Here is a 12,106-nt window from a genome sequence, read left to right on the forward strand (position 1 = left end):
GCCTCGTGAGTCTGAATGTTTAGCTGAACTCAAAATGCCCATGGTGGGTGTTACACTGCAAATAGAAGCACTGGGAGGAGTCCTTCCTTCTACTGCTCAGAAGGATCTATACCCCAGTGGGGCACCATGTATGGTGAACAGAGAAGACTGTCTCAGAAACAGGGAGACTCTCCCTGTACAGCAGGGGAAAGCCCAAAGGGAAAGCGATCAGAAGAGGCCACGGACAAAACAAGATGAGAATGCTTGCTCAATGTCCTCTTTTTTTTCTCTCATTAGGAATTAAGTTGTGAGCCTGAAACAGTAGATTTTTAAATAACTGTGGAGGGGATGGAGGAGCGGGAAGGTGTGTGTGCATGCTAAGTCACTTCAGTCTTGTCAGCTTCTGCCACCCCATGGAATGTAGCCCACCAGGCTCCTCTGTCCATGGGATTCTCCAGGCAAGAATGCTGGAATGGGTTGCCATTCCCTTCTCCAAGGGATCTTACCGACCCAGGGATCGAATCTGGGCCTCCTGCATCCCAGGCAGATTCTTTACTATCTGAGCTACCAGGGAAGCCCATGATCTTATGCGCTGTATCTTAATGCACCAGATCTTATGGCAAATCAGGAAGGGTGCATGAAGGTCAGGTGGCTCCCAGACATCAGGCTGGCTGGCAGCTTTGTGTTTTTTGTCTGTTCCACCCCACCCTGAGTGTTTGATAAAATTTCAATTGGTTGCCATCCTTTAACAAGTAGAGAGCTTTTATACAAAAGTCTGTATTTCTGGCTTCTCTTAAAAATTCAATAGACCCTGCAGTAGGTGCCCCCCTCTTCCCATGTGGGGGCCATTGGCCAGGACTGAGAAGGGTGAGTTCCTTAAGAGGGGCCTGCATTCTACAGGTGACCACATCCCTACCTGGCCAGCTTCACTGCTTTGCATCACATGCCTAGCACCTGTAGACACTGAATTTGTAACCCCCAAGGCTGCCTGATGAAACCAAAGCACAGGATAAGACCTGCCCAGAGTCACTGAGTTAGCAGGGTCAGGCCAGAACCCCGTGGCCCTGACCCTGCCCTAAGGCTCCTGCTCCTGGCCCCCAGACCCTTGCTTCCAGAAGTGGCTACACCTTCTTTGTTGACAGGCAGAGGCCCAGATACTGTGCAGTGGCTTACCCGTGGATGCGGTACCAGGAAAGTGGGCCAGGATGAACCAACCGATGGTCAGCATCACCCTAAAGGAGACGTCCGGCCTGTGAGCAGCTCCCATCCTGGCAGAGTGCTCCCTGAAACAGAAGCACACGGAGTCAGATCTGCAAGCTTGCCAGGCTGGAGTCAGTGTGTGGGGCAGACACACACAGAGACACACAGGGCACGTGCACACACAGAGGTCAAGCCAGCATGGGCACCCTCCAGCCAACCAGTGCTAAGTCCTCAGCTGCCATGACTCAGGATTGGGCAGATCGGGGCATGCCAGCCCTGTTATCCACCTCCAGCCTGTGTCCTGCAGCTCAGAGACCCCGTGACGGATGGAATTTCATCCTTGGTGCTTCAGCTCGCTACCCTCCAGAATAAAGCTTTATTTTTTCTTCTTAAGTTAAAAAAGAGAGAAAACCAGAAAACACTCCCACTGAACATGTGCTGGAAAATAGATGCCATTAACTTCCTGTGTGATCAAAGCTGATTTGATTAACCTCTCTGGGCTTCAGTTTCCTAATCTGAAAAACGAGGCTGTGGACTAGCTGATTTCTAATGTTGAGAGTCCCTTGGACTGCAAGGAGATCCAACCAGTTCAGCCTAAAGCTAATCAGTTCTAAATATTCATTGGAAGGACTGATGCTGAAGCTGAAATTCCAATATTTTGGCCACCTGATGCGAAGAACTGACTCATTGGAAAAGACCCTGATACTGGGAAAGATTGAAGGCAGGAGGAGAAGGGGACAACAGAGGACAAGATGGTTGGATGGCATCACTGACTCAAGGGACATGAGTTTGAGTAAACTCCGGGAGTTGGTGATGGACAGGGAAGCCTGACATGCTGCAGTCCATGGGGTCTCAAAGAGTTGGACACAACTGAGTGACTGAACTGAATTGACTGAATGTTAGTCTGTGCTTCTAAAACAAGTCTTGATGATAATATTGCGATCTTAAATAGGATGCCTGTGTATTATAAAACCTTTTAATATTACCCATCCAAGAGAAAGGCAGGGCAGAGATAGTTAATTGTCCCCTAATATCCATTTTCCCTGGAAAAGAATCCCTATGTTTTGTCTGGGCACACAGCCACCTAGATACCTTCTTCAGTCTCTGGAATTGTTTTAGCCAATATGGCAAAAGTACAGTGTGTGAATTCCAGGATATGTCCTCACAAAAGGTGGGAAGCCTTTCTCCATGCCCTCCCCCCGCCACCTCCTGTTGGCTGGAATATGGATATGATGGCTGGATCTTTAGCAGCTATTTTTGGCCACATAGGTAGTTAGAGCCATATGCTGAAGATGGTAAAGCAGAGAGTAAGAAACTAGGCTCCGACCCCATGGAGAATTGAAACAGCCCTAGACTCTGGATTTATTTTTCTGTGTGACAAATTAAATTAATTTTATTTCATTTCTATTTTATGAAAGCCACTTTTTTTTCCTTTTACTCAGACAGAAGCTGACTATGGGAATTTGTCTAGGTAATCCTCAAGACAGGAACGTAAAAAAAAAAAAAAAAAAAAGATGCTTGATGCCCCTTTCAGAATATAACACTCTTGGAGGAAGATCTCTGTCCTCGAGTACTCTGTTGCACACTAGAGTACGTAAACGAGGCTGGGAGAGCAGCCTGCTCCGGCTCCCCTGGCCATGTCCTTAGATCCTCCCCGGAGCCTGAAAACAAACAGATATTCTCCCACACAGAGGAACAGGCCAGATGTCTCTCATTGCACGCAGGCTCCTGCCTCTGAACCAGCTCAGGGATAAATCTGATCATCCCTGACCTTCCAGCTCCAGGTGAGGTGCTTTGTGTGAGTTCAGTGAGTCGGAGTAAGCAGGAGGGTCTGAGACAGAGCGCCCTGGCCTTGTGCCTGGTCCCTCCTGCACAGGTGTGCTGGGAAGGCTGGGGGAGGGAGGCACAGTGCTCTCAGCATCAATGTCCACGGTGTCCTCCTGGCGGGCACCCTGCCTGGCCCTGGCCTGACCTGGAGAGAACAACAGGACCCATTCTAGTCGCCTCAACAGAGCCGCTGGAGTGGGGCATCGAACGGTGCCCTTTTCCCAATGGCCCCGAGAAGAGGAGTGTCTGTTTTCATGCTCTTTGCAAGAGAAAGAAGGGGATGCTCGGGACAGGAGTGTCTTGTGGTCCTCAGGGAAAAGCCAGGGCCCAGCTCTCGAGCCTACACCTGTTCAGCAAAACCAAAACTGACTTGTTCTTTGCTGCTAAGAAGCCCCAGGCCATCCCGTAGCTTCATGAACCTGAACTTTGGGCCGTGAGCTAGGAGAGGAATGTGGCCGGCACTGAGCAGAGTGGTGCCCGGGGGATGGGAGGCAATCTGGGTGTGGGCACTCCTCCAACCTTAACTGCTGGGTGACCCTCACCCAGACATGTGCTTCTCTGGGCCTCGACTCCCCATGGGATACAGGGACTTGCGGCCTTGACACCTTCTGATTACAGCCTAGGTCATTTCAGAGACAAAAATTATCAGTTTCAGGATGGATGTAAAAACAATTCCACCTGGCAGGGTAATGCTCAAAATCTTTCTCCTAACGTGAAACAGATCTGCTGTGTCTGAGGCACTGGAGGCAGAGAGAACCGCACCCCACCACCCCCCCGCCCGCCTCAAAGAGCTCGTGACCCCACATTGCCCGGGGAAGGGTGGGGTGGTCCTCCGGGCTTTTGTGCCCCCTGAGTGGCTTCCAGGGCCCTGAGCACAGAAACGTGGAGAAAGGTCCCGTTGATATGCATCCCAAAGGTTCTCAAATTTCACTTGGGACTTCTTCCCAAGGGGAGGAGGACAGCTTTCCCACTTGGCCACTGAGAGCTCTCTGGCAGCGGGAACTGGACTCGGCTTCTCCAGCTGGCAAGATACGGTCTGGAAACGGTGCCCAGCCGCGGAAGGCCTGGGAAGCACACCAGTTGGCTAACAATGCTAGAAGCTTCCTCAGGGAGCTGCTGGCTGGAGCCTGGATGGGTCCTGCTGGTCGTGAGCTGGCCCCTTCCTTGCAGGGCACGGTGAACCCCTTGGGTAGAGAGTCATGTGCAAGAGGGACGACTGGAACTCCAGGACACTCTGCTTCACAAGGCTTCACAATAACAAGCTGACGTTTTCCAGAAGCTCAGCACCCCCACTCTATCCAGCTGTAGCTCCGAGTGTCTGCCAGGCCTCCAGGAACGCAGAGGGGCAGGGCGTCGCCTGCCCCTGGCTGTCTCTGCCTCTCCTCGCTGCCATCACTCGGCCGGGGCGGGGGCTCTGTTCTTCCTCCAGCTGCCCTGGGGTAGTAGAAGCCATCACCTGAAGGAGAAGAGGAACACGGGGTTATTGGAGCCTCCACAGAGACCTCTGAACCCCCAGAGGAGCAGCATTAGCAGGTCCACGCCCCACAGTATCCCCGCCCCCGAGGGGAGGCAGGCCCTTGCTGCCTGCAGAACCTGCAGCCTGCAGAAGCCAAACTCTCTTCGGGGATTACTACGAAGAGAGGGAGGAGAAGGAGGTGGGGTAGGCTCAGTGTAAGCGCTGAGGGGTGGGGCCCGGGGTGGGGGGTGGGGAGCAGAAGAGAGTATGTGGGGGGAGGTGCAGCAGGGCTGCAGGGGGACCTGGAAGCTGGTTTGGGCGATGGGACAGCACAGGGACAGCCGTCACTCTCTGTCACATCTCACCGAGGTGAGTCTCATTTTCTGCAAACCTAGGCTCGGCTCAGACCAGCAAGACACTGTGGGGACCTGGAGCACAGGCCCCAGAGGCCTCCAGGCCAGCCATGCAGCCCAAGATCAGGAAAACCATTTGACCATCAGGCCTTGCTTTTTTTAACCCGTAAAACTGAAATAATGCCTCTTAAACTCCAAGGTCAGTTTGATCCTCGCTTGAGGATCAAACGAGAGGCTCTATAGAAGATAGTAAAACTCTGGGCCTGACCTGTGGTCAGTACGCAAGTGATGGGAGCTGCTGGTATGAAGGATGCTTGCTACCAAGGGAGAAAGAGTCTGGGAGATGAACTCTAAGAACCTGCTCTGAGTTCCAGCTCTCAACAGCCATGTGACCTTAGATAAGTCGTTCAACCTCTCTGGGCCTTAGCTGTCTCATTTTTAAAATGGGAACAATAATACTACCAAAAACCAGGAGGGTTTCCCTGGTGGTTCAGATGGTAAACAATCTGCCTGAATGCAGGAGACTGGGTTTGATCCTGGTTTGGGAAGATCCCCTAGGGAAGGAAATGGCAACCAGCTCCAGCATTCTTGCCTGGAGAATCCCATGGACAGAGGAGCCTGGTGGGCTACAGTCCATGGTGTCACAAAGAGTCAGACATGACTTAGCGTCTAAACTACCACCACCACCAAGCAACTTGCCAGTTAGCATCAAGCTCACAGAATGTAGGAGCTGATGGGATCGGAGACCCTTTCCAGTCAGCCCTTGGCTGTGCACCTGAACCATGTGGGGAATTTGTTAAAATGTGGATTCTCATTCCGTGGGTCTGGGGTAGGATCTGATTCTGCATTTCCAACCAGCTCCCAAGCGAGGCTGCCTCTGCTGTTGGGCTGTGGGCCATGCTTTGAGTAGCAAGGATCTCATGCAGTCCCACCCTCCCATTTTACAGATGAGTAAATTGAGGCCCACAGTGCAGAGATTGTTGCTTATAATCAGGAGCAGTAAATGGATCAGAGAATTGCCATCTGACTCCAAATAATGGGGCACATGCCGCCTTCCCGGACACCCTGCTTGTTTGGGTGGAAAGGGAGAGGTAAGACTGGGTCCATTTCTGTTTTAGCCCCTGTTTCAACTGGGGCATTGCTTTTAGTCACAGTTTGGATAGTAAACACTTGCCTCAGGAACCCTTTATACTTCCATAAAGTCTTAAAATTATCTTCCCCAAACAAAATACCTCCTCTGAGAGGGGAAATCCCCAATGGGAAGCCACCTGCAGAACCAAAGAGGAGAGTTTCTTGTGATGAGAGAACTTCACCATCACAGACCACTCCCATCCCCAAGAATATCTGAACAAATCCTGTCAGATCCTGCTGTGGCATCACACCCAGATCTCTCCTCTCATCACCAAATCGGCTGGTAGCGTCAAAGCCATCCACCATCACAGCAGGTAGGAAGGCAGGTCTGTAACCAGTCTCCCCTCCTGTTCATGTAACACACATGGTCTATGCATCCCACAAGTGGGCACTGCACTGGTCCTGGTGGAAAAGGAAGTGAGATCCCTGCCCCCACAGGGATCCCGAAGTCCCATCAGCCTCTGCATCAGGCATCGCAGTCTAAATGATGAGCCTGACTCTTCTGCAAACCAGATGTTTCCTAATGAAGAGTTCCTCAATGACTTATTGGAGATTAAACACTGGAGTAAACAACTGAGCCACACTGACATATCTAACTTGCCCTTTAGTTTAGAGCTAGGCTGTCCAATACACTGGCAGCAAGTCATGTGTGGCTATGGACATTTAAATTAAAAGACAGTTAAGACTCAATTCCTTGGTATTGCTAGGCACTTTTAAGAGTTTGATCACCACTGGTAGCTAGTGGCTACCGAGAGGTAAAGAATCTGCCAGCTACTGCAGGAGAGGCAAGATATAGGGGCTTGATCCCTGGGTCAGGAAGATCCCCTGGAGGAGCAAATGGCAACCCACTCCAGTATTCTTGCCTGAAGAAACCCATAGACAGAAGAGCCTGGCAGGCTAAAGTCCATGAGGTCGCAAAGAGAGTCAGACACAACTTAGCTACTAAACAGCAGCAACCATGTTGGGTGCATGGATCTACAAGATTTCCATCATTGTAGAAACTTCCAGTTTAGAGCCTCGATACTCAGAGTGGTTTAGAAGATCAAACTAGAGCGAGCTTCAAGAAGGTTCAGAGCAACAGTTTTTATGGTGGCATCCTTGACTCCACCTTTTAGAAGCTCAGATTCTTAGCCCCACTGCAGACCTACTGACTGACTGATTCAAACTCCAGGGGTGGGCCAGCCATCTATTTTAACAAGCCCTCCAGGGATTCTGATGTTGCTCAAGAACCACCAGTTCAGAGAACAACTCAGTCCAGAGACACTTGTCAACCAGTTAAGTGTCAGCCTCTGGAATGCTTAAGAGTGCCTTGGCTGAGCATGCAGGCTGTGTGACAAGATCCAAATTTAAGCCTCAGATCTCCCATTTAGGAGCCTTGGGTGAACATTGCCATTCATTTAACCATAAAGCCTCCATTTCCTCAACTGTAAAATGGGGGAATCCTTGCAGCTTCAAGGTTACTAGACAGACAGAGAGATACAGGGACAGTGAGTGGTCTGCTGAACTGTAAGCTGCCATATGTCAGTTTATCACCATCATTCCTGTCTGGTTTCCATTCAATGCCTGATGCAGCCAATCACTGGCTTGACTTACTAAATGGGATTTTTACCTCTTTGACTGACAGATGGGTAGTGCTATGCCATTCCCTGAGAGGTACCGCTACACAAAAATGCTTTCTCAGAAGTTCAACACAGAGGACTTTACATGGGAAACTCCAGCCCAGTGGAGTGACGTGTTTATGGAGCTGGGGGAAAAACACAAATATGACCTAGCGGACACCCCACCCTGGGCTCTGGGCAAAAGTTCTGCCTGGACAATGTGAAGTGTGGCAAACAGGCAGGCCAGAGTCTTGGGTCCTGAAATAGCTTTCTTATTAGAAAAAGTATGAGGGACTTGCCTGTCAGTCCAGTGGTTAAGAATCCGCCTTCCAATGCAGGTGGTGTGGGTTTAGTCCTTAGTTGGGGAATTAAGATCCCACACATGCAACTAAGAGTTCTCATGTCACAACTTAAGACCCTGAGTACCAACTAAGACCCAGCTCAGCCAAATAAGTAATTATTATTATTTTTTTAAAGATTTTTTGTGAGGTAGGGGAGATGGCTGTCCCCTCTGAGACCCAGGAGAAGGAAGTCCTTTGGGTTGGTTGTTTGACTCATGTTTTATTTCACAAGGGCTTGGCTTATGACTCAGATTCAAGCAAAACAGAGCTCCCAAAAGGGAAGAAGAGGGAGACAAAAATAAATAAATAAAAGATGACTTATTGACACTGCCCAGTATTAAATTACCACACTTCTGAAAGATTCCGTGGATGAAGACATAACACCTGTGGGGTGAGGGGGTCTATTGGGAAGGTGGCAAAGGGGGAGAAGGAAATAGTACTCAAAGCAGATCTGTGTGGGACTCCCCTGGCAGTCCAGTGGCTAAGTTTCCCCACTTCCAATGCAGGGGGCCTGGGTTGGATCCCTGGTTTAGGAACTAGATCCCACATGCCACAACTCAGAGTTCACATGCTGCAACTAAAGATTCTGCATGCTGCAACTAAGACCTCGTGCAGCCAAATAAATATTAAAAAAAAAAAAGAAGAAGAAAGCAGACTTGTTCTTGGTCCCAGACTGTTACACCAACTTCCTGCTGACCCCTGATGGACTCGAGCATGCTCTGTTAATTCCTTGACTAAAATGTTTTTTCTCTACCACCATGCTTCCAGCTGCCACACTTGACCTTTGGAGATTGGTGGTTTATTTTAAGACTCCCTTTCTACCTGCCCTGAGGAATTTGCCCCTGGTCCTAAAGTCTACCACAGTTGCTTCTTCCTCTTCATCCACAGCTTACTGATCAAACCTTTCTTTAAATTCTCTCATTCTATCTTTGGAGCACCTCAATGCCTTCCACACTGGGCTACAGGCTCCTGAAAGGTGGCCACTACATAAACCCATTTTTCTTTCCTACAACCCAGCACACAGTGGCTGCCCAATGGATGTGGACAATGAGCACATGGCTTTGCCCAGAGATTGCTGGAGGAACAACCCACTTGGCAGTTTGCCTGCTCTGCGACTTTGGGCTCTGTGTCCAATGCTCTCTGAAAAAACAGGTGGGAGTGCTGAAGCAGAAACTGGAGGCACTGAACAAGCCAACATGTTTTTAAATTATAACTCTTTTTCAAAACATCCTTTTAAGGCTTGCCCTTAATTGAGGAAAAAAAGAGTAACTTCCCTCTTAAAACTGGTTTTCTCTTTTTTAAACCTTTTTATTTTGTATTGGAGTATAGCTGATTAAGGTCTTCCCAGGTGGTGCTAGTGGTGAAAGAACTCGCCTGCCAATGCAAGAGACTTGAGAGACACAGGTTCAATCCCTGGTTTAGGAAGATCCCCTGGAGGAGGGCATGGCAACCCACTTCATTATTCTTGCCTGAAGAATCCCATGGACAGAGGATCCTGGTGGGCAACAGTCTATGGTGCTGCAAAGAATCAGACACTACTGAAGCAACATGCACAGCTGGTTAACAATGTTGTGATAGTTTTAGGTGGACAGCGGAGGGACTCAGCCATACATATACATGTATCCATTCTCCCCCAAACTCCCCTCTCATCGGGACTGCCATATGACATTGAGCAGAGTTCCCTGTGCTCTACAATAGGTCTTTGTTGGTTAAAACTGGTTTTCTCCCCTATGATCATGGAGGAAGTCAGATTACTGATATGGGTGCTTCTCCCAAGACTCACCAAGTCCAAGGCCAGCCTGCCTCTGCCACTGCCTGAGGTGCCCAGAGGCTGCAGCCAAGGATCCTGGCTTCTTCCAGCAAACCCAGAGCTCTCTGGAGAGGGCATTGCCCTAGAGTAGGCAATGCCTACTCTAAACGTAACCCAGGACCTCTTTGGTGGTCTGGCGGTTAAGACTCCAGGCTGCCAATGAAGGGGGAATGGGTTCCATCCCTGGTCGGGGAACTAAGATCCCGCACACCATGTGGCATGGCCAAAAGATTAAAAAAAATAATAATAATAATAACCCAAGTGTCTTGGTGTCCCAGTTCTTTCCATGCATACAGGTGTGGGGAGAGAGCACCCTGCTAGGCTAGCTGGCCTAGGCTACCTTGTCCCTTTGGCCCCAACATTGAGTCTGCAGGGCACATGATGCTTTCTGCCATTACAAGATTGGTCTCCCAGGAGCCTCCCAAAATTGCCCTTCCCTGCCACTGAGCATCTATCTGGTCTTACCAGTTCATCAGATGGGGCCACAGATAAGCAATCCCCACCTGGAAAGACAGGGTACGTTCCACTAGCCCACCCCAGCCTCCTCAGCCTCTTTTGTCTCCTAATACATCAGTAGATACATCAATAGATGTAAGTAGGTTTGAGGGGACAGGTCGTTGTAACTTAGTCGCTAAGTCGTGTCTGACTCTTTTGTGACCCCATGGACTGTTGCCTGCCAGTCCATGGGATTTTGCAGGCAAGAATACTGGAATATGTTGCCATTTCCTTCTCCAGGGGATCTTCCTGACCCACAGATTGAACCCTTGTCTCCTGCATTGGCAGGTGGATTCTTTACCACTAGAGCCACCTGGGAAGCCAGGAACTGCCACATCAAGGACAAGCTGAGCTGGGTCCCAACTCTGGCTTTGCAGGTCACAAACCACAGAAGGCACAGCAGCCCCGCCAGCTGACTCTCCTCTCCTTGCCGAAGGAACACTCATCAGGGAGGGATGCTGCCTGGCTATGGGGCTTTGGTCCTTTACACCCTGTCCCGGGCAAACGCCCTGAGGTACAGCCCTCAGAGCCCTGTGTACCCAGAGGCTGGCAGCTGGAAAGTCAGGTGGTGCTCAGAGCAGCCTGATCAGAGTCCAGCGACCCTCAAAGAGGATCCCCTCCCAGGACAGAGTCAGAACACGGAGCTGCCTGTGTCAGACCGCGGACTCCACACCTTCCCGGTGGGTGGTGGCCACTGTCCTAGCTGGGTAAGTGATTTTAGCCACAAACACTTTGTCTGATGTGTTTTTTAACCTAAAATACTAGCATTAGCAGTTGGTGTGGCACTTCTCCTGACCTGCAGCTGCCCTCTAGATGTGCCCACTTGAGTCTGAGACTCCAGAAAGATTGCTGTGAAAATGCCCCAGCCCCACCACCACCACCACCTCCTGGGATATCTGCTGGCCCCCTCCTACCCATCCTCCACAGGAAGATGTGTTGGCTCGATCCCACAAATACCTTTGTTTCAAAGAGCAGAAAATCCACGCTAAATAAGGGGGAGGATGCAGCCTCTGCCGAGGCTGAGACAGCAGAGCACAAGACATGAAGCACCTTTGAGTGACTTTCAGGAGTCCGGACTTTATCCTGAAAGCTGGGGTGGTGGGTGGGGGACACTGGCAGAGCAGAGGAGCCAGGGGAACACAAGTATTTTATAAGGATGCTGCTGGCTGAGACAGAGGGGAGGGATGGGCGAGAACCAGATTGCCGCCCAGAGGACTCTGTTGGAGTTGGGTGAATCCAACACATATTTATTGAGGGCCTCCTGTATGCTGGTTCTAGATGCTGGACTACAGAGGAAACCACTCAGGAAAAGACCCTGCCCTGGGTTGAGTTAGAGCTTAGTCTACTGTGGGTGGTTGGGAGCAGAGAAAGAATAAAGAACAAATAAGAGCATCCTGTATGTGTTTGATGGTGTCAAGAGCCATAGAGAAAAGTCAAGCAGATGAGGTGAGGAGAAGCTGCTAATTTATGTGGATGGTTAGGGAAGTTCTCACTGAGAAGGTGACACTTGAAGGTGGGTTCTGGGAGGAATCCAGGCAGAGGGACCCACCAGGGGGACAGTGCTGGGTGGAGCACGAGGTCAGGAGCTGGAGCTCAATAGGGAAGATAAAGGATGGCAGGAGGCCACACACCTAGGACAGAGACGATGCCTCTAGTCACAGCAGGGCCCACCTGGCTCAGCGCTTCATCAATTATCCAATCAGGTGGGGTTGGCTTAAAAAGGACCTGCTGTATAGGGACCCCTTCATGAATCACAACTTTGTTGTGGCAAAGGGGCTTGTATAACTCAGGGAAGCTAGGAGCCATGCCGTGCAGAGCCACCCAAGATGGACAGATCATAGTGAAGAGGTCTGACAAATGTGATCCATGGGAGGAGGAAATGGCAACCCACTCCAGCAGCCTTGCCTGGAGAACCC

The 12,106-nt window shown here is 50.3% G+C and overlaps 1 protein-coding gene across 2 annotated transcripts in view; it reads right to left on the bottom strand.

Annotated features, from left to right (window-relative positions):
* Nucleotides 1–12,106, bottom strand: part of CEMIP (cell migration inducing hyaluronidase 1) — a 160,766-nt gene that overhangs the window by 69,823 nt on the left and 78,837 nt on the right. Inside the window, exons 1-2 of one of the 2 annotated variants that reach the window (XM_020897777.2) lie at nt 2,951–3,786; nt 1,153–1,262 (exon numbers count right to left, since the gene is read on the bottom strand). In XM_020897777.2, the coding sequence (XP_020753436.2) occupies nt 1,153–1,246 (94 nt within the window). In that variant the 5' untranslated portion in view covers nt 1,247–1,262; nt 2,951–3,786. Of the gene's footprint in view, nt 1–1,152; nt 1,263–2,950; nt 3,787–12,106 lie in introns of those variants that run through there. The other variant, XM_070478230.1, reaches the window with a different exon arrangement.

The sequence above is a fragment of the Odocoileus virginianus genome, chromosome 16 (assembly GCF_023699985.2).
Source record: "Odocoileus virginianus isolate 20LAN1187 ecotype Illinois chromosome 16, Ovbor_1.2, whole genome shotgun sequence".
Lineage (NCBI taxonomy): Eukaryota > Metazoa > Chordata > Mammalia > Artiodactyla > Cervidae > Odocoileus > Odocoileus virginianus.